General features: G+C 38.1%; 3 protein-coding genes across 6 annotated transcripts; 2 read left to right on the forward strand and 1 right to left on the reverse strand.

Annotated features, from left to right (window-relative positions):
- Positions 1-761: 761 nt before the first annotated feature.
- Positions 762-9512, reverse strand: LOC128187681 (katanin p80 WD40 repeat-containing subunit B1-like). 4 transcript variants are annotated; one of them, XM_052858104.1, is made up of 20 exons: positions 9322-9512; positions 8345-8475; positions 8034-8151; positions 7704-7804; positions 7539-7580; positions 7347-7430; positions 7102-7217; positions 6829-6900; positions 6484-6634; positions 6067-6120; positions 5642-5697; positions 5465-5533; positions 4619-4672; positions 4111-4280; positions 3090-3241; positions 2670-2837; positions 2344-2420; positions 1772-1846; positions 1488-1604; positions 762-1307 (listed from the first exon to the last, which is right to left on the reverse strand). In XM_052858104.1, exons 1-20 carry the CDS (start codon positions 9350-9352, stop codon positions 1175-1177), a joined length of 1971 nt encoding a protein of 656 aa, XP_052714064.1. In that variant the 5' UTR covers positions 9353-9512; the 3' UTR covers positions 762-1174. The 4 variants fall into 4 exon arrangements, with proteins under 4 accessions (XP_052714064.1, XP_052714063.1, XP_052714061.1 ...); XM_052858103.1 differs by having other exon boundaries at positions 4619-4675; XM_052858101.1 differs by having other exon boundaries at positions 3973-4280; positions 4619-4675.
- Positions 9513-9609: 97 nt separating this feature from the next.
- LOC128187688 (UPF0598 protein CG30010-like) lies at positions 9610-12603 on the forward strand. The gene is made up of 3 exons (XM_052858119.1): positions 9610-9811; positions 9931-9979; positions 11782-12603. The coding sequence occupies exons 1-3, from the start codon at positions 9662-9664 to the stop codon at positions 12252-12254; spliced, it is 672 nt and encodes a 223-aa protein (XP_052714079.1). The 5' UTR covers positions 9610-9661; the 3' UTR covers positions 12255-12603.
- Positions 12604-15261: 2658 nt separating this feature from the next.
- Positions 15262-18588, forward strand: LOC128187455 (mucin-6-like). The gene is made up of 3 exons (XM_052857893.1): positions 15262-15716; positions 15935-17178; positions 17294-18588. The coding sequence occupies exons 1-3, from the start codon at positions 15262-15264 to the stop codon at positions 18586-18588; spliced, it is 2994 nt and encodes a 997-aa protein (XP_052713853.1).
- The last annotated feature ends 3930 nt before the right edge of the window (positions 18589-22518 follow it).

Raw genomic sequence — 22518 nt, forward strand, 5'->3', positions numbered from 1 at the left:
TGGAAGTAATTACATGTAATGCCTCTGGTGTGAAAAGCTCAAAAACTAAGAGTGCATGCCTACCAAATTTTACCAAGTGTAACTGACGCAAGTGTTGATGGCAATATAGGACAAAGAATTTACAGTAAAAAATAACAAGTCAGGGATTGTAAATTTCATTTAAACGCCATAAACATTTGATAGATGTACATTCATTTTGTAAATACACTGTAGGTACTTATTCATCCACACAAACCTGAAAATCAATTTTCAAATAACGCAAAAATCTAAATATTTTGCTTTATGCACAAAAAATAAAATAATTACACAACAACCTTTCTTTTGAGCCAATATTAGAACAATTAATTAATTAATAATTCATTCATCTTAGATTTATTAATACAAGTTTGCATCTTTCTTTCCTACAATGGACCATGTATTGCACATTACATATGCATAAATTTTTGTATCACAATAAAAGAAAAAATTGTGCACTTTTCTGTTGATATGCCATGACCTTTGGAATGTTAACAACCTTACTGTAAAACAAAAACACTCACACAGGGGTTTTTATTCCATTAATTTTAGTGTAGGCACAGGTAGCATCTATTCAATAAGGAGTATAAAAGAAGGGAAGAAAAACACTTCTAGCACTTGCATTCATTAAAATGTATATACATGTACACACATAGGTATTCCAAAAAATATTCTTGAACATGCACTTAAAATTTACCTTTAATTGAAAGGATTTTTATATAGGAACCCCCCCCCCCCCCAAAAAAAAAAAACAATTGTGCAGTTTAGTATTTTGACAGGGCAAAAATACATTTCAAAGATAATACCTACATCAGTAGCATCATAGAAGGAAGTCGGGATTGGTCAAGATTTTATTATAGTGAACCAAAAAATTTTTGTTGACAGTGCCTGCAATGCACATGTTAGGCAACATCTTTGTTCCACTTAAGTTGTTCACCAATAAATAAATCTGCATAAAGGGGAAATCACTCTGTGCGGATAGCACTTTGTCATATATCACATCATGATCACAGATTGTTTCCTAGTGGGTGACCTTTTTAATCCTGGACGAATAGAAGGTCATCACCTTAGCCCTTGTCAGCTTGAGAAAGATGCTCCAGATTCAGTTTTAAGCATAGAGTCACACACATATCATAGAATTCTGTCAAGTCTTACATTTTCAGTCCATGCTTGCCATTAGAATTTGAATTTCACGCAGCAGTTGTCCTAATTTTCCAGGCGTTCCGCCTCTACTAGCTACCTTTGACCGGATGTTACACAGGTTTTCATAACATTGTCTACATTTGCGATACCTACAAATATAAATAATAATTTTTTTTTTCATATTAACATTGTCTACATTTATGATACCTACAATTATAAACAATAAAAGCATTTTTCATTTTATTTATTCCACTTTGCACAAATTTATATTTGAATTTAACTACAAGAAAAATTTATTTCACCACTGGACCCAAACTAATGGCAGTCACCTTTCTTCCCTGGATAGATCCACCCCTTGACTTGGTGGGGCCGTCAGATTCGACTTTATCACGGGTCCAAAGTTCCTCAACATGATCTTCAGTGCCTCACATGCTGCAGTCACATAACTGACAAAACAAAATAGAGACTGTTAAAAATCAACTCAATTTCATCTGTAAAGTCAAACAAATATTGAGCGATACTTAATTTTTAATTCTTTTAAAAACATTTGTTAAAAATAATCGATAGATGCTAATATTCGTAATAATTTAGGCAGACCTATACATTTATGTACCTGTCATATTTGCTGTCCATTAAATCTTGTACTTGAGGCAACAAACATGAACAAAGATCTAAACTCCATAAGCCTCTGCAATTCAAAGCAGAAAAAAAAACATGTTCAATACATGTAAATAGAACAAGCTTGCCAGAACAGAAATGTCGATCCAGTATATATACATGACAAACAATTTATACAAACAGTACATATACATCATGAATCATAAAACTGAAATGATAACCAATGTAGAAATTACATGACACTTTCCATGGTGCAATGTATTTGCTCATTCAATATATAAGGATATGAGAACTGATCCTCTGACAAAAACCATCTACTTGTGCCAGTGGGGAATCATTATAATTTGTGGTGGTTAATTTCATTGTTTTCATAGGTACATGTAGCCCTACGCCACAAATTTGCATCCTCAACGAAAACGAATTTTGAAAGAGTTAATTTTCTTACTGAAACTGAAAACCAATGCATCCATGAAGTTACATCCCCACTAACGAGCAAACCCACAAAAAATGGTCCCCACAAATTTAAACGATTCCACAGTATTCTTTGATGTTGATAAATGTACTTACGATTTTAAGTTCAATACATTGAGAAGGTCTACTATCACAGAGGGATCTTTCATACTAATGGCCGAATCAACTGCTGTCTGTAAAAAAAGAAAGAAAACCTTTTTTGTACCAATGTATATCAGGTTTTTAGCAAAGGACTTACCAGTATTACTTGTTTACAGCAATTTTCTTAATAACCAAGTGTAAGTAGATAATCTTAAACAAATTACAAAGACATTACAGGAATTTTAAACTGAGAAAATGTTCATGTTGCCTAGATTTCTTGAGCTTTGCAAAATATTCTTTAAAGTAAAGAAAAGTTAGCATCAAAAGGATGAAAAAATTACTTTTGTGTTCCCTGAAGTCCACATGGCCCGTACAATCTGCAGATTCTTGCTCCGATGTGCTAAAACCCTGGCCATGGCATCATGCCCACTGAACAAGGTTGATAATGTCTCATTCTCAGAAGGCACTCTACCATACGAACTGTAGCCATCATTCCCGCCAGCCTTTTGCTAAACAGATTCAATGTTCAATTAAACATACAATCTGAATAAATCCACACTTGTAAATTTTAAGTTTACACACACACTAAATGGTATTATCTACAAACCATTGTTTTTGCTTCAAAAAGTTAAAAGGAAATGGACCCAAAAATTGACATTCCTATATCTTAAAATAATTTTGCAAACAAAGCTGGGGTATAAATAAAAAAATAAAAGTACTCTTATCTTTACACTTGATATAACAAAAGATTGAGTAGTTACTGGTAAGAAATCCTCTGGTGATATTCCCGATTTGTCCTCCTCTGGTTGTCGAGGAGAAGGCTTGACAACTGGTTTACTGGGCGGTTTATTGACCGGTTTACTGGTTTTGTTGGACCTGGTTGGTGCTGGTTGCCTCACTGGTTCCATATCACCTAGTAATAAATTTTTTACAATTTTTTATGCTATGTGCAGACAATAAAAATTGAACTCAAAGAAAAAACTTCTAACAAAATGGGACAAAAAAATTAAAGAGATCAGTGCACGACATGGTAATTTTTCTTTCATCCTTTGATTTGTTATCTTGTTATCTCAAAGAAAATATCAGTCATCCATAGCTGAAACCATTCCTTAACTTTTCCAATGCCGCAAGTCTTCATTACATTACATAAATAAACTGTACAACTTATCTTTGAAAAACTTATTCCGATATATAAATACATGTACATGTAGAGACTTTGGACAAGACAAGTTGATAGATGTAATAGGGTAAGTTGATACAGGACTACCGATATGAGTAAATAAGTAATGATTAGATGTCTAAAAATTTCATCTGATTCTTCATCTAAAAATAGTATGCAAAGTTTTTTCAAAAATCCAAAGAAAATTAATAAACTTTTCCCTACATTTCATTGATAATGAATTCTAAAATCACTGAAGAATCAGATTGCATATCAGCTGGTTTTATAGTACCATACATGTATGTATTTATATGTAGATGAGGATATGAATACCCTGTAAATCTTATAGCAACAAGCCAGCTAGGGTAAGCAATTAAAAAGGAAGGGTCAGATACACTATATAGGTAAGTTCCTACACCGTCCTGGACACCTCCGAGCTAAGTCAACATGCAGCGTACAGATCATACATTACACAAGGGGCCTACCATCGTCCGAGACAGATTTGGAGGACTGACTTTTTCGAAACGGGGTGGCAGATTTACGCTCTGTTGAGCCTTTCCGATCGGAGGAGATCTGACGATTCACATTACGAGGGGAGGACACATGTTTTGTTGGGAACATACCATCTTCCGGAGGTGGTTGGAAAGGCTCTATTTGCCTGGTAGGGGAATGTGAGAGTCGAGATTTTGGTCGGAATATTTGTCGGTAATCTTCTGGATTTGCGATTTCGAAAGAGTCATTGTCTTGGTCTTCTTTGTCTTGTGTCGGTTCTTCGATGTCTTCTTTTGGTACACTGCAATAGTTGACAACACAATGCATTATTTCTCCTATTTAAAAATCTTTCAACCCCCCCTCTAAATTCAACACCACAAAAGATCTCAATAAAACTGACACACAAAATGAGATTTTGTAAGCAATAAATTATTTCATGGAATGGAAAACAATAAATATTACACCAAATTTTCATTAACATTACAAAAAAGCCAAACAAAACAGTTTTAACTTGACCCCAGAGGTATATTTTTGAGTTATTTCTAGAATGCCACACAAGCTGTCAATACCAAACCGTGACATGCACAACAATCGTTAATAGATGAGAAATTGATCAATGATTGGTCAATTAAGTCCTACCTGGCTTGTCTAGAGGACTGAGTGGGCGGCCTCTCGGTGATGAATTTATTTCGACTGCTGAGGGATGGAAAACAGACAAAAAAACCAAACTTTAAAGCCAGCTAAAACATGCAGTCAATAGGGAATAATCTTTGTTCTTTTTAATTTTCATTCTCAAAATCTTTGAATGAAGTGCAATTCAAATTCACCCCAAAATTGTCATAATCCTCAAATTTCATATGTATTATATGAAAAGCAAAAAATTATTTTTAATGAATGAAATATGCACCACATGATGAAGAATAAAGGGAAATTTTGCACATATGAATATAGAGCAACAAAATGCAAGATGACGAAGCACTAAGTTGGTTATATAATAATGTTAATACATGTATAGATTGTTATGAGTAAGCAAAGATTTCGATAGTGGTGGCAAATAATACAAGTTTAGTATAAGAGATGTCTGAATAAGATACTGAAAAGCACAGCTACATAATTTGTGACCAAAATGCTATAGCCAGCCATATGACAACATTATAACTTCAATTATACTAGTCAAAAAAAGAATAGAATATTCATGATGACAGGTTACAGTTTACAATAACCAATATTTGAGAGCTCTTGAACTTTCTGCAGGTATGCAGATGCACTAATTACTTACAAAGATATTGAATTTATCTTGTTGATAAAAATACACAATGAAAATGTGAACAGGAGTCAAAGCTCTTGCATTATTTTATTATATCATCTTGATAGGTATTAGTTACATGTTGCATCATTCCGAGTCTACAATGCACATAAAAAAAGACATCAATCCTATCCCAACATGCAACATAGATATCAGCCAATGGTTGAAAAGATACCTACTGTTTTAGGCCCTCTGATACAGAGGAATTAGATATACTTAAATCGGTGAAAACCTCATCTATATTTTTACTGAAAATGAAACAATGGTGGTGATGAATGCAAAGTATGAATTGAAATTGCAGAATCACACAGAAAAGAGAGTAATGGCGCTTGTTAGATAATATATATTGGTCTCACCTGGAAAAATTGGATCCACCCTCTTGGTGTGGGATTCCTCCAAATGGCTGAACCCTCTGAAAGAATAGCATTTTTGAGTACATAAGTACATGATAAATGTTTTTAATAAATTAAATATATCAGGTATTTGATCAAATTTTAGCAAGTATTTCATCAAATCATCATTACTTTATACCATGCTTCAACTAAAACATAATGGACATAATAAACTCTTGCAGTAGTACTGATTTTTAAGACATGTAATCTAATTCTTGGCTATTTTTTGTTTTATCATTGCATATAATGTATGTATACTTTTATGATTACATATACATGTACATATACATTAATATATATATCCAAAAACTGATAAGGATATAATCCATATTTGTAGGCTAGTGGCATATCATCCAGTAACTTGTCATGGGTGAAAATGAAATAACTACCTTCAGATCTACTACAAATGTGGAAACATTGGTCTGTGAAAAAGATGTTCCAATCTGCAAGAAAAAAAAAACAAATACAAATAAATTGCAGCAATACAAACTCATGTTAACATAGACACTTATGTTGGCTTATATATATCATTCTTTTGTTTTTCCAATTGCATCTAAAGATATAAATGTCTCCTTTTAAATGTCATAAATTTGATTAAAAAACAAAAAATTTCTCTATCATTAGAAATTGAAGAAAAAAATGAATACATGTAACAAGCATTCCAATATTCATCAAAGTAATATTGGAATTTCTTTGTGTATACTTGATTGAGTCAGTGAAATAAAAATTCAAGCAGCCAAAGTATATTGATTTTTTTTTCTCTGGTTTGTTCTGCATATAAATGACAGTTTCCATGTAATACCTACCAGCTGGTTCTGTCCTATGGCTATATCTGCTACTTCTCCCCAATTGACTGGAATGGAATCGTAACATTTTGATGGCTCCCATGAATAAACTTTTAGCAAGTCTTTTGTGCCACTGAATAAACACGTTCCCTCCGGATGAAATAAAATATTCCTAAAAGTAACATTTTAAACATCAAGTCATCTGTAAATTTTGATTTTTAGAGTTTATTGAGTTGATCATTAATGTATTAAAATTTCATCAATCAATATGAAACGTTACCAGTATTTAATAAATAAAACATTTTAAAAAATCTGAATTGTCATTTTTCAAATGGTCAGCTGACATTTGTGCCAAGTGTTTCATACCTCACTGGGGTCGAGTCTCCATCCGTCGTAGACACCATATTAAAATTCTCTAAATCCCAAAACTTCACTGTCCTGCAAAATTTGAGAGCACACACATCAGATCAATTTCCTAAATTTTTACCCCAAAATCACATGCATAACATGCACATGGACGTTTTTTCACTACCTACATACACATGTAGCTGAATGTGAAAAATGTCAAATAAGGTAAATCTTCAATATTTTTACCTCTTAACTACATGTTTAATATGTAAATGTTTCGGCACTACCTACCTGTCTGAGCTGCCAGATGCCAGTAAAAGTTCATTTGGATGATATTCCACTATGTTGACTGGTCCATTGTGATATGTTAAATCTGTCAGGATTTTACCAGCTGTGATATCCCAGATCTATTTCAATAGAATATGCATGTATATTGAATTTCCATTATACATGTACTTAGACTACAAAACATGCATCAATAGTACATGTACTAGATTATCTAGTTGTACACAAAACTGTTTACAATGAAATCAAACCTTGACAAGGCCATCTTCTCCAGCTGATGCAATCCATTTTCCATCAGGGCTAAACCTGACACAATTGACTCCATTCTTATGGCCCTGTGGATGAAGAGTAAATCTGGATTCAAGTCTTAGACACCAACTTACGTGAAATACACATACCATGTATCACAAATATCATGTTGTGTAACAAAAGTTCATACTTACCCTGTATGTGTAAATGCAACCTTTTTTCCTAATGTCCCACAACTGTAAAAGTGAAAGTCAAGACGCACAAACATTACTTTTGAAATTCAAAAAAATTTGAAGCTAGTAATGCTAATGAAGAAAAAAGCTAGTTAAACATCCTAATAAAGTGATCTGATTCCTAACCTTCACGTTACAGTCTAGAGAGCCAGAGGTGCAGTAATCTCCATAAGGATGGAAGTCCAGACTCTTAATACTAGATGTATGCCCTGTTAATGTCCTCATAACTACAACACAAATGAGACGCAGCCACTGAACAGAATCTCAATAACTTTATATCATAACATCATAATAATCATTTTTATCACACATGTATTTTATAGGTTTAAACAAAATGAAGAGTAATGTTAAGGTTGAATGATTGAAGTTAGTCAGAACTGCCTTTTGTGATCTCATAAAGTATTTCAATAACATCACTCCCCCTTTCAGCACAGAATATTTGTACTCAGTTCTTACTTTTGGCTTGTTCCAGATCCCACACCTTCAAGGCTCCAGACATGGAACCAGCTACCACCATCTCCTCCTCATGTCCAAATCGAACCGATTCCACTGGAGTTGTGTGTCCACAAAGACTCTAAATAAAGTAATATCGGACAGACTTTAATCCCAACACCAAAAATTCCTTATTCTTTTATTGCAACCATTTCTAAACTGCCAATTTCTCTGCCTTTGTGTAATTAAATATTACGTTAAAGAGAATTCAATAAAGCAATTTTAATCTTTGAAAATTCTAAAGTTTTCCATCATGTTTTTCTTTCTGTTCTTACCATTAAGCAGTTTGGCTTGCCAACTATCCATAAGTTGACCTTTCTGTCTTCTCCCCCTGTTACTATGACTCGCCCGGATTTCTTGCTCAAAGCAACACAGTTGACCGTGCTGCCATGTGCAACAAACTCCTCTATAAAAAAAAAGGAAAAATGTGGATACAGAAACCATTAGTCTGAGTCAATTTCAAATATAAGTAAATCAAGCCAATCATTTTCATTTGATAAACCATATCGGTGTGCTACCAATTCTCTTCAAGTGTTATTCCTTGCCAGTTACGTCAGTTACCTCATTTTTTTTGTATATACTTTTATGTGTTGATAAAGTGACGTAACAATGCACTGGCAAGAAAAGGTCCTTGGTGAGAATTGGTTGTTTGCTAGTTATGATTTAAATCTACTCTGGTCACTGCAATTGTACAATGTGTATGTATGAAGATTTTTTCCAACATACTTCAACATCTCTAATTTTGCCCATTCTCTGTTTCTCAAGGACTGAATCTTTGACAACACTTACAACAGCGATCTGATTTTAGATAAAAATTGCAATTCAACCCCTTAAATGCATTCAAACTTAACTTTAGCCCTTAAAATATATTCATCACGATGCAAAGCATATTATAGCATAGGTCATAAAACACAAGACACAACAAATTGCATTATTATGCACATGGTGATAAACTCTGTTTTTATCTTTCAATCTTTGAGTCAACATGGTCAAAGGACATATGACTTCTTGTGTAATTTAAATCTGCTTTTTTCTGCCAGTGAATAATTTGGCAAGAACTTTCAGGGGGCCCAATTTCACAGAACTATCATATACTACAAACAACACATTCAGAATTTCCTTTAGAAAATATCAGTGATTAATTAAATGAAAAGAACCTACTGCATATTTAAGGATGAAAGTTAAAAAAAACTTGCGATGAAACATGAATGAATATAATACAGAGTAAGTCCAATAAAGAATTATTACGTACGAAGTTTCCATGCTCGTTTAGTTTGACTCATTTTCGTTAATCTAAATAAAAAAGTTTAAATTCAATATCAAATCTCTGAATTTAGCATATCCAACTTCATAATGTATTCGGCATCGGTTCAATTCTCAGTAACTTTTTTCATTTTCACGACCATCCAAACTTTGCAATGAAAAATGGCTGAGCAATGTGGGTTTTTCTAACACGCTTTCTGATTCGCTGTATGAATAACCGGTAGTGCCAATAGACCCAATAATATTCAACGTAACATTCATTTCATGATGTTTTTGCGCATGCTTGACAACGAAATGTCTTCCGATGTAAACAATCTTACAAAACGAGCATGTTTCTGAAAGTTTCTACCTTGTTTTTAGGAAGACGTGCCGTTGTCAGGTCAAAACATTATTCATTCCGATACCTTCACTACGTACAAGGTCAGGAACCAGAGCCAAAAATACGGGAATACTTTTATTTCATTGATCACCAAGGCCAAGTAAGAAATATTCCCAGCTAGAATTTTCTCTTCATGTAGACCATACGGTTTGCTATCGGTGTAACGTTACTTCATTTTGCTGTTACATGAATTCAGATCACATATCTTTTACATTTTAGTTGTTTCTTGACGACGCAAGGATTAAAAATTTCACATCTTGTTTCAAAGGTGAGCAATTATTAAAAAAAAAAACTATACTTTAATGCCCATACACTGATATATCTTCAACTTTTGACTGTCATTATAAACATTCGACAAAGTTAGATTATATGGTATTTGAATGATCCACAACAAGAGATTTCATGAATTTTTTCATACAATATAATGGGACATCAAGATGGAGATTAGGCATAGTCAGACTCAATATTTGGATACCCTGGATTGACATCCTCATATAATCCCTCTCACCAGTGCAATAGTATCTTGCCATTAATCTAAAGCATTCTGAATAATCCAATAGACCAATATATACATGTATTACATTTCAACTGAACTTGTTAGTTGTTACATGGTGTGATGGTCATTAAACTGCTCCATTTCTTGTTAGAACTTTGACTTGAGATTCAGGTTGCCAGGTTTTTGAATCATGGTCTGGTCCATCATTATTTCATGCATCCTGTTACCAGGGTTTTTGATATCCTGGATATAGGATAATATAGGATTGTGCAATGTATTTGGTTTGTATTTTATTACATGTAGTTGTTAGAATGCTTACCATAAGGTGCTGTGTATAATATGCACCTTTATTATGCCAAAATTTGATCAAAATTGGGGGATGCTTATTATACAATGTAAAGATAGGAACAAAATGTTACCTCATCTTTTCAGAGCGCTTTTCTAAATGCCATGGGAGCATGACTACTGATACCACATGGAATGAGAGTTGTATGAGTGTGCAATCTACACTTAACATCAAAAATACCTTATTATCAATTTATTTCCATGTATTAAAATATTAATTTCTCAGACCACTGTTCCTTGCATCAAACAAGTACTTGCCAGTGTATATGCCTAAGTAATCAGCCACCTGTTGACTCATTGCTTGGTCAATGTTTGTATAACAATATTCGGTGTCAAAGGCATGCACCTGTTTTATGTCGGACTTTACAGTATATTGGAGTGTAAGATCTAGAATAATTAAGATTTGATTTAAAATGTGTTTACTTAGTGTCCTGTTATGCAGTAAAATGTTATTGTGTTACAGACACACTGTCAAAAAGATAAGTCATTTTTACGACTTGATAATGATGATATACAACATACAGACATTTTACTTAATGTTTATTTTTTATAGAATTTATTTATGTAGTATGTGGGCTCGTAAGTGTAACTGTGGGCCCATAAACTTTGAAAAGTGGCCCCTAAGGTTTCAATTGTTAACCACAACCCTGTATTACATAGAAACATACAACTGCAAGAACTGTCTTTATGCTCTTTATATATTTTGGACAGGTTATTGATCATAAGTCTAAAGTATCTCTATGTAAACCTTTAGTGTGTTGGAATAACAGCATATATTATTGTCTATAAAAGTTTAACCCCTGTGGTACATTCAAAGTTTAAAAAAATTTACTTATAATGAGATGTTGTTTGTTGGTGTACATATACTGCAGACTTTGAGCTTTTTAAAACCACTTCATGCTTTATTTTTCTGAAAATTCTGTGACCTAGAGCCCCAAAGAGCTACACATCATTTTGATTTTACATCTTTTGAACTTTAATGGGTGCTTTACCACGTGTCACTGTTTCATATACTTAACAGTGTCATGGAAAAGAAATATCGTAGAAGTTTCTGGTAATGGAATTCATTTGATGTTATACATTTAATTTGATTTACAAAGATTGATCAGAAAAAATTCCAAATGTGCACACAAACTAGATCACCACTAGAAAGTCATGAAATAAGTCAAAGTGAATAAAATTTTGTTTACAGTATGAGCTTTTGTGATCAGAGTTTTGCTTTATTTTAGAAAAGGACTTTTTGGTTTTCTTTTTCAAACGACTGAGATTGAATGAAAGTGACAGATATGCAGATGAATTTCCCTATCTTTCACCATGTGGTAGAGAAAGGAACTTTATAAGATGTGATGATAAACCTATAGTGTATACACACCTGATCGAAAGTGATTCTGGAGAAACTCTCTTATCCTTTGGGGGTGCTGGCAATGCAATGACCACAGAATTTCTACCCTCGAGGATATGCATGCTCCCAAACACTGGAAGAGTTTACCACCCCGCCCCAGCCAAAGTCGGGGGCATTGGACTAATCAAATCAAGTCTTGCCATAGAGCTTAGCAAATATTTCGAGTTTGAAAATGGTGAAGATAACCCTCCCACTCTCTTTACCTGGAAGGGGGAGAAGCTTCGGTTGACTAATGATTTAATCGACCTAATGGATAAGTCTCCCTTGGAGATCAGAGAACTTCTGAGTAATAAGAATTGAACTTGACTGTGTGATTGTTCTTTTTAATGTCAATGAAGAAAACTTGATAATTGAAAGTGTTACAGATTTTCCTTTTAATTTATTCACACTGCATATGTATGATTTGTTTAAATTACTTATATAGGCATGCATCAACATTGTTTTAAATGTTCTTATTACAGTAAACCATTTTTTGATGTGATATAAAATAGTACAGATATTGATGAATATTGATTCATGTCATATGATAAAAATAAGAATTTGTCTATCCAAGAAATGTATAGCGTACTGTCTTATATATTACATGTAATAATACTCTGATATACAATGTTGTTGTTATTTGTTATGCATCAAATATGAATCATTTCTGAATTAAATAACTGATTTTGAGTAAATTTTTGTATAATGTATTATCTTTTAAATTTCAAGAGTAAACAGTCATTGCTATGTGTTACCATAAAAATAGACTCTCCGAAGAAAACAAACCTTATATACCTAAGTCAAAAAAAATTCCATAAGGACAGATGAAATGTTCCTCATTTTTATGTAATTTTTGTTGATATTTTATTCCTTGTTTATTAACATTTAAACCTGTTAAATTCCCAAAAAATTCAGAGTACTTTACCAGGCTTGTTTCGGAAATAGAATATTTAATTTGTATTTCAAATTTAGAGTAGTAAAAAATCTGAATTCTTTTATCATTACATCATACATGTATAAGGCCAACTACACGTACTGGTAAATGATAAACATACTGAAGTATTTAGTGTCAGTGACAGTTTGTTTGTAAGAGATAAAGAGGAGGTTGTAGGGCTGCATTTTAGATTTGAAGATAGCAGCACAGTCATAACTCCACAAGAACTACATTAAGAATGAAATACAGCTATAAATTAATTTTTCATAAGCAGCGTGTCGCCTTATAGCGCGGTTGCCAAGATATAACAATTGATTATGAGAGGAGATCTGTACATTTATATCAGAAATCGCACGTTTGCAGATGTGCAAGATCAAGAATCCTGAATACCTGATAGACATTGATATTAATAATGTAGTTTTTTTTTCCAGGATAGTGGGTCAACCATTGCCTTTTTATAGTAGAACCATTTTAACAAGAGCTTGGACTTTCGGTAGTTGTGTCAAACAGCTGTGTGATGTAGGCCTGTCTATTTCATTGCAGGCCGCTCAGCCATGGCTCTCTGAAATCAACAAGATTTGTGTAGCTTTTGAGCAAAGACAAGCAATCGATGTATATAATGCTTGAAACCAGCGTCATTGATTTGAATCCATAAATACTTTATACATTTATAAAAAAAATTGAGAGTTTCCCCATTCTATCACTCCACTCTCTCTCCCCACTGTCACCCCACTCTCTCACCCCACTCTCTTAAACCCAACTGTGTACTTACTACCTCACCCCACTGTCTCACCTCACTCTTCTACCCTTACCTCAGTCTCTTACCCTATTTTCTCACACCTTCTTTCACCCCACTCTCTTGCCTCATTCTTACATCGCACTCTCTCACTGCACCCTCTCACCCCACTCTCTCATTCCACTCACTCTGGCACCCACTCTCTCTTCCTATTTTGGCACCCCACTCTCTGGTCCCACTCTCTGATCTCACTTTCCCACCCCTCTCACACATAATTCTCCCACCCCACTCTCACCTCACTTTTTCACCTCACATTTCCACCCCAATCTCTCCTCTCTCTCACTACCCACTCTCCTCCATCCCACTGCTTACTCATCTACCTCACCCCACTCTCTAACCCTACTCCTCCACCCAACTCTTGCATCCTATTCTCTTACCTCACTCTGGCATCCCACTCTCACACCTAATTCTCTCACCCCCACTCTTGTGCCCCTTTCTTTTGCGTCACTCTCTCTCCTTACTATTGCACCCCACTCTCACACCTCACTCCCTCTTTACACTCTCGCACACCACTATCTCGCCCAACTCACTCATCTTACTCTCCCACCCTACTTTCTCACTCCTTCTATTAGCCACTCTCATCTCATTTTCGCACTGCACTCTCTCAACCCACTCCCACTCTTGCACCACACTCTCGCACCACACTCGCATCCCACTCTCACACCCCACTCTCACATCCCACTCGCTTTCTCCACTCTCACACACCACTCTCTTTCCCTGCTCTTGTTCCCCCTGTCTCAAACCTCACTCTTGCACTCCCTCTCTCCTACCCCTCTCTCACACCGTATTCTCACACCCATCTCTACCACCCCTCTTTCTCACACTCACTCTTGCCCCACTCTTGCATTCCACAACTGCTCCGCTCTCTCACCTCCCACTCTCGCACCCCATACTTGCACCTCCCACTCTTGCACCCCACTCTCTCACCCAACTCTTGTAACTTATTCTCTAATTCCACTCTCTCACCCAACTCTCTTGCCCAACTGTCTCACACAACTCCCACTCCACTCTTAGACTTCTTTCCCACACCACTCTCTCACCTCACTCTTGCACGCCACTCTCACACACCACTCCTGTACCACTCTTGTACCCGACTTCTGCAACCCACTCTCTCACCTCACACCCCACTCTCTCACCATCCACCTCACTCTCTCATCTCACCCAACTTGCGTACCTGTCTCTCTCATCCCACTCTTTCACCCAACTCTCTTGCCCAACTGTCTCACCCAACTCCCACACCACTCTTAGACTCCTTTCCCACACCACTCTTGCACCCTACTCTCGCACCTCACTCTCTCACCCCGCTCTCACATGCACTCTCTTACCCCACTCTCTCACCCCACTGTTGCTCTCCACTCCTGCACCACTTTTGCACCCACTTCCGCAGTCAACTCTCTCACCTAACACTCTCACCCCACTCTTGCACCTCACTCTCACCCCACTTTCGTGCATCCCACTCTCACACCTCCAACTCTCACCTCTTATTCTCACCCAACTCTTACACCTCACTCTCTCACCTTGCTCTTGCATGCCACTCATGCACCTCACTCTAACACCTCTCATTCTTGTATCTCACTCTTGCACCTCACTCTCTCACCATGCTCTCAGACCTCACTCTCTCACCTCACTCTCACATCCCACTATCTCACCCCACTATCTCACCCCACTCCTGCTCTCCACTCCTGCACCACTGTTGGACCCCACTTCCATACTTCACACTCTCATCTCCCACCCCACTCTCTCACCTCCCACACTCGCACCTCACTTCACCCTACTCTTGCATCTCTCACACCTCACTCTCTCACTCCACTCTTGCATCTCATTTTCTCACCCCTCTCTCACACCTGCTCTTGCACTCCACTCAGGCACCTCACACTCTCACCCCACACTTGCATCCCACTCTCACATCACCCACTCTTGCACCCCACTCTCGCACACCCCACTCATACCTCCTACTCTCACCGCACTCTCGAACCTCACTCTCTCACTCTTCTCTCGCACCTCAACTCTCACCTTGCTGTCGCACCTCACACCACTCTTGCACTCCACTCTCGTGCACCCCACTCTGACACCTCCCACATTTACCCTGCTCTCACACCTCACTCTCTCACCTTGCTCTGCACCCCTTTCTCACACCTCCCACTCTCACCCCACTTGCACACCTCACACTCTCACCTCACCCTGCTCTTGAACCTCACACTCCCACCCGCTCTCGAACCTCACACTGCTCTTGCACATCACTTAACTCTCGCACCTCATTCTCTCACCCAGCTCTTGCATCTCACCTCACACTCTCACCCCGCTCTCTAACCCCGCCCTCTCACCTCACACTCTCGCCCGCTCTCGCACCTCACACTCTCACCCTGCTATCACACCCTGCTCTCGCACCTCACACTCTCACCCTGTTCTCACACCCTGCTCTCACACCTCACACTCTCACCCTGCTCTCACACCTCCCACTCTCACCCCACTTGCGCACCTCACACTCTCACCTCACCCTGCTCTCGAATCTCACACTCCCACCTGCTCTCAAACCTCACACTGCTCTTGCACATCACTTAACTCTCACACCTCACTCTCTCACCCAGCTCTTGCATCTCACCTCACACTCTCACCCTGCTCTCTCACCTCACACTCTCACCCCGCTCTCTCACCTCACACTATCACCTGCTCTCGCACCTCACACTCTCACCCTGCTATCACACCCTGCTCTCGCACCTTACACTCTCACCCTGTTCTCACACCCTGCTCTCACACCTCACAGTCTCACCCTGTTCTCTCACCTCACTCTCTCACCCCACTTTCGTGCATCCCACTCTCACACCTCCAACTCTCACCTCTTATTCTCACCCAACTCTTACACCTCACTCTCTCACCTTGCTCTTGCATGCCACTCATGCACCTCACTCTAACACCTCTCATTCTTGTATCTCACTCTTGCACCTCACTCTCTCACCATGCTCTCAGACCTCACTCTCTCACCTCACTCTCACATCCCACTATCTCACCCCACTATCTCACCCCACTCCTGCTCTCCACTCCTGCACCACTGTTGGACCCCACTTCCATACTTCACACTCTCATCTCCCACCCCACTCTCTCACCTCCCACACTCGCACCTCACTTCACCCTACTCTTGCATCTCTCACACCTCACTCTCTCACTCCACTCTTGCATCTCATTTTCTCACCCCTCTCTCACACCTGCTCTTGCACTCCACTCAGGCACCTCACACTCTCACCCCACACTTGCATCCCACTCTCACATCACCCACTCTTGCACCCCACTCTCGCACACCCCACTCATACCTCCTACTCTCACCGCACTCTCGAACCTCACTCTCTCACTCTTCTCTCGCACCTCAACTCTCACCTTGCTGTCGCACCTCACACCACTCTTGCACTCCACTCTCGTGCACCCCACTCTGACACCTCCCACATTTACCCTGCTCTCACACCTCACTCTCTCACCTTGCTCTGCACCCCTCTCTCACACCTCCCACTCTCACCCCACTTGCACACCTCACACTCTCACCTCACCCTGCTCTTGAACCTCACACTCCCACCCGCTCTCGAACCTCACACTGCTCTTGCACATCACTTAACTCTCGCACCTCATTCTCTCACCCAGCTCTTGCATCTCACCTCACACTCTCACCCCGCTCTCTAACCCCGCCCTCTCACCTCACACTCTCGCCCGCTCTCGCACCTCACACTCTCACCCTGCTATCACACCCTGCTCTCGCACCTCACACTCTCACCCTGTTCTCACACCCTGCTCTCACACCTCACACTCTCACCCTGCTCTCACACCTCCCACTCTCACCCCACTTGCGCACCTCACACTCTCACCTCACCCTGCTCTCGAATCTCACACTCCCACCTGCTCTCAAACCTCACACTGCTCTTGCACATCACTTAACTCTCACACCTCACTCTCTCACCCAGCTCTTGCATCTCACCTCACACTCTCACCCTGCTCTCTCACCTCACACTCTCACCCCGCTCTCTCACCTCACACTATCACCTGCTCTCGCACCTCACACTCTCACCCTGCTATCACACCCTGCTCTTGCACCTTACACTCTCACCCTGTTCTCACACCCTGCTCTCACACCTCACAGTCTCACCCTGTTCTCTCACCTCACCCTCTCACCCTGCTCTCACACCTCACACTCTCACCTCTCTCTCACCTCACACTCTCACAACTCACACTCTCACCTGCTCTCCCCCCTCACACAATCACCTTGCTCATGCACCTCACTCTCTCACACCTCACACTCTCACCCTGCTCTCAAACCTCACACTCTCATCCCTCTCACTCGCACCTCACTCTCACATCTCACGCTCTCACCCTGCTGCCACACCTCACTCTCTCACCTTGCTTTTAAACCTCACACTCTCACCCCACTCTTACACCTCACACTCTCATCCCGCTCTCGCACCTCACACTCTCACCCCACTTTCGCACCTCACACTCTCACCCCACTCTCTCATCTCACACTCTCACCCCATTCTCTCAACTCACAATCTCACCCTGCTATTGCACCTCACTCTAACCCCTCGCACCTCACACTCTCACCCCGCTCTCTCACCTCACACTCTCACCCTGCTCTCTCACCTCACCTCACACTGCTCTCTCACCTCACACTCGCACCTCACCCTGCTATCACACCTAACACTCTCACCCTGCTCTTGCACCTCACTTTCACCTCCTACTCTCACCCCTCTCTTACACCTCACTCTCTTACCTTGCTCTCGCACCCCACTCTTGCACTCCACTCATGCACCTCACTCTCGCACCCCACTCTTGCACCCCATTCTCCCACCCTCTTTTTCACCCACTCTCATCCTACCCTCTCATCCCACTTCCTCATCTCACTCTCTCATCCCAACTTTCTCACCCCACTCTCGAACCCCTTTTGAAACCCACTCTCTCACCTCACTCTCTCACTTCGTCCACTTGGATGAGTGGGTTAAAGTAGGAGAGTTGGGCGAGAGAGTGAATGAGTTGTTTAGGAAAGTGGGGTGAATGGAGAGGGAGCATACTGTTTCACCCCACTCTCCTCAACTCTCATTCTACCTCTGCTCCCTTTCACTTACTTCCTCTATCAAAGATAACAACAAACCAAAGAACTTTATTAATAAAACTTCAAGCATGTAACTATGTTATGCCAACACAATTTTCAATCATTAGGAAAAGTACAATATTTTGAGCCAACTATTTATCACGTTTTTTTCTAAGCTCCAATGTCAATCTCTCAATATACGTAAGACTGTCTTTGCACACAAATTGACCAATGAATATTTTAATTTTATTAAGTTGCACAAATATCTCTTCAAGAGCAGGTCTTCATTTCTTCCAGAATTCAACCGCAAGCAAGAAGTCCCTTGATGTCTCGGAGAATTACAATACAGGCATTTGCGTCTCCAGTTTCATGTTCAAACTTCTTAAACATGGATCCATTGTAATGGTTATTCTTGATACTCCAACAAAGGTTTTGATGTCCGTTTTTTTTTGGTAGCTACATTTGTAATGAACATGAATAATCAATCATCTAGAATTCCTTTATTAAACTATTAATTCATGGAGAAAAACATACTTATTGGTTATCAAGCGTATTTGGATGTTATTCAATACATGTGACTCAAAAGAAAAGCAGAATATAATTCACCTTTTACCTAACTTACATTTATTTTCATTATTCTGGAATTGAAAAATGATCGTGTTTCTAAAAATAATTCTGTAGGGCAGGGAGTATGTCTAGGTTTGTTCGTTATTGTATTATTTTTATTTATCTATCACGAGAAAAGATGCATGTATTTGAAATAAATGCAATCCTCAAAAAATTATTAAGTACAAGATAAATTCATTTATCATATAATTGCATCCCTACAGGTCCATCTTCTACAGGTCAAATGCATTTAAGAGAGCTACATGTTCGTTGCAAAAGACATGAAAGTACCCGGATTATAATGTTGAAAAAATGGAGCAAAATGTTCAAAAAGGGTCCAATGAATTCCTCTCAATCAATCAATGAATTCCCGTGGGAAAATAATTTTTTTTCAACTGTAAAAGGGAACATGTCAAACAAAAAAGAAATCATTTGCGTTATCATGATTTCAGTAACAGTTATATTTTCACTGACATGCGCGGATACAGAGGGGGGAGGTCTATCACCCCCTCCCCCCCTGCAAAGATCAAGTTTCTTTGAATTACAATATAAAATTAACCCCCCCCCCCCGGCAAACTCAAATAACCGTCGGACCCCCCCCCCCCCCCCCCAAGTAAAAAATTTCCTGGATCCACGCATGACTGACAAGCATGTGTGTTGGCAGAAAGTGAGAGGAATAGGACGGGGTAAAGTATAAATATTCATATTTTTTGCATGAAACACACTTACGAAAGATAGAGTACATGCTGCAAGACTTTGTTGTTGAAACTGCTGATGATGATGATGATGATGAGAACGACGATGACGATTATGAAAGTTGTGGTTCTCTTCCTTCGTTCAGCATCTTCCTTTGCTGTAACGGCATTGTTCCCCAGAAGAGAAAAAAAAATTAAGAATAATAATTTAAAGATCTTAAGTATAGAAAATATGTACACAATTATCAATAAGTTCAATTTTGTGTTTCATACGGCCTATGAAAGTACCAATCATTGCAAAAATAGATAAACATAACCCGCGTCAGATCGTACACATGTACATTTACCTCCTCCGTCCGTATAAAACACCAATGAAAGCATTTTATTATTGAAGTGTTCACAGCGTTAGTCCGTAAACAGGACTTTAAAAAAAATTCAAACGTTATAAATATCAAAAAGTTTGAACAATCAATTATTAAACCCCCTTTTACAATTCAAATGGAAAAAGTTGCATACAAGTATATGTACTTCGCAAAATAAATATCCTTGAAACATACAAATCCAATTGCAGAACTGTGTGAAAATTCGTCTGGTGAACTGGCCAGTAATAGATCTAGAATGACTAATTTACACTCACCCTAGATAGAATTATATATATATTCTATATTGTGCGTTCAAAAAGAAACAAAAAGTTACATTCTTCCATTTTTAATAGAGGTTATTTATTCATTTAAATTATTGTATTTATTTATTTTTTATATATTTATTTAGAGGGGGTTAATATTCAGTGTTAGTTGTACAAAACACCCGTAAAATCGATTATTTGAAATATTTTCTCCAATGCGCAAAATAATGGCTTAATATTTTGTAAAAGTTGATTTTAATCCATTATTTTCGGGAAAAAAATATAAATCATACCCATCATGTACTCGAAGCAGAAAGAAATCGAGGAACAGCATATTTTGATTATTTCGAAACCATTTGAATCTTTTTCATTTGATCTTTGTGCAGTTTATCCTCATATCATTTAATAATTTGTAACTTTTGTTTCTTTAACAGTAAAGGTCTGAAATTAGGACACAATCATCACAGGTGTTTAGGCGTTATGGTCATTAAACTTCAAGGAGTTGAGAGGTGAAAATATGATGACGTAATTTTGGATTTTTTAAATCAATTTTTACATCTGTATATTTTTAAATCTTAATAAATTTAAAATTTTCCATTTTTCGATATACAGGAGTCATTATGGCAATATTATACGGTTAAATTTTTTTGAAATTTGAATAATGCAATTTTATGTATAGAGACCCCTAAGTGTTGTAAATTTTCGCCTTAAAAATCATTGACAAGCGCTATTTTTACATTATATCAAATTTACTCTGAGTGTGAAATGTCTCTTGTATAAATAACAGCACAAACATTTCAATCTAATATCTTCAAAAGTAACATTGGCTTTGCAAATTATAATAGTCACTATTCCATTTTACATTCGCCGAAAGCTAGATGTGGAAATGGTAGATTTGGGGCGATGTGGGGAAAAAATTGTGTGATCAGATTTCCTTCAAATTTTGAATACATTACCATTGACCATAGAGTCGTCTCGATGGTTTTTAAAAGAACTTGCGTCGAATATATTAAAGTAAAAAACAATAAACAAATTGAAAGTGTGTGTGTGTGTTTGTAGGTGGGGAGGGGGGTGGCTATACTTACATTGTATCAAAACACTTAACAAGCAAAAAGAAAATCAATTAAAAAAAAAGGCTGGTTAAGGTTATGTATAACTTTGCAACAAAAAAGACCCCCCCCCCCCCCCCGGTTCCGATGCCTATGAGGTGTAAACATATATGGAATTTTTTTTCAACTTTATTTTGGAAATAATAACTTTGGGTGTGATGTTCTCACGATAGGAAGCATTTGCATAGATTTGTGATTTTGTAAATTTTTAAATAAAATGTAACTGGAGTTACATTATCAGTGATCTAATTTAGAGCATGGTTTATTTAAATTCGTTAATTTAGGTAGTCAGAAATATATACACACGTAACAGGCAAAACAAGAGTAAAATAAGTACACCTTACAAAGGAGTTGTACAATGATACATCAATTAATAATAAACAATGAACTACTGAATATGAAATTCAGGGCTCATCAATCACCAGCGTTTTTATCAAAAGTAAATGCAGAAAAAGGTAAAATAAGTACAATAGATATTTAATTTAAAGAATCGTGCAAGTTTATAATATCATGCACGGATCAAGCAATTTTGACTGGGATTGGTGACTTGAGGGATAATTGTGTTTGCCGGGGGAGGGGGGGGGGGGGGTCCGAGGCATACTTTTGGTTAAGTTACTATGTGAATTTTTCCAGGGATCCGGACCCCCTTCCCCTCACCACCACCGTCTCTGGATCCGCACTTACATATAATTACAACCGAATATCTACATTAGGGTCAAAGGAGTATTTTGGGGGTTGATTTTGGTACATCA

The sequence above is a fragment of the Crassostrea angulata genome, chromosome 6 (assembly GCF_025612915.1).
Source record: "Crassostrea angulata isolate pt1a10 chromosome 6, ASM2561291v2, whole genome shotgun sequence".
Classification (NCBI taxonomy): Eukaryota; Metazoa; Mollusca; class Bivalvia; order Ostreida; family Ostreidae; genus Magallana; species Magallana angulata.

What these genes read in the sequence shown, in the direction of transcription:
- LOC128187688 (XM_052858119.1), top strand. Translation starts at nt 9,662, where the DNA reads ATGTTTCTGAAAGTTTCTACCTTGTTTTTAGGAAGACGTGCCGTTGTC. An exon ending in TCATTGATCACCAAGGCCAA is followed by an intron (nt 9,812 to 9,930) that starts GTAAGAAATATT and finishes TTTACATTTTAG; the next exon opens with TTGTTTCTTGACGACGCAAG. An exon ending in TTTCACATCTTGTTTCAAAG is followed by an intron (nt 9,980 to 11,781) that starts GTGAGCAATTAT and finishes GCTTTATTTTAG; the next exon opens with AAAAGGACTTTTTGGTTTTC.
- LOC128187455 (XM_052857893.1), top strand. Translation starts at nt 15,262, where the DNA reads ATGCTCTCAGACCTCACTCTCTCACCTCACTCTCACATCCCACTATCT. An exon ending in CACTCTTGCACTCCACTCTC is followed by an intron (nt 15,717 to 15,934) that starts GTGCACCCCACT and finishes TCTCTCACCCAG; the next exon opens with CTCTTGCATCTCACCTCACA. An exon ending in CTCCCACTCTCACCCCACTT is followed by an intron (nt 17,179 to 17,293) that starts GCACACCTCACA and finishes TCTCTCACCCAG; the next exon opens with CTCTTGCATCTCACCTCACA.
- LOC128187681 (XM_052858101.1), bottom strand. Translation starts at nt 9,352, where the DNA reads ATGAGTCAAACTAAACGAGCATGGAAACTTC. An exon ending in GGATCTGGAACAAGCCAAAA is followed by an intron (nt 7,805 to 8,033) that starts GTAAGAACTGAG and finishes TTTGTGTTGTAG; the next exon opens with TTATGAGGACATTAACAGGG. An exon ending in CTCTAGACTGTAACGTGAAG is followed by an intron (nt 7,581 to 7,703) that starts GTTAGGAATCAG and finishes TCACTTTTACAG; the next exon opens with TTGTGGGACATTAGGAAAAA.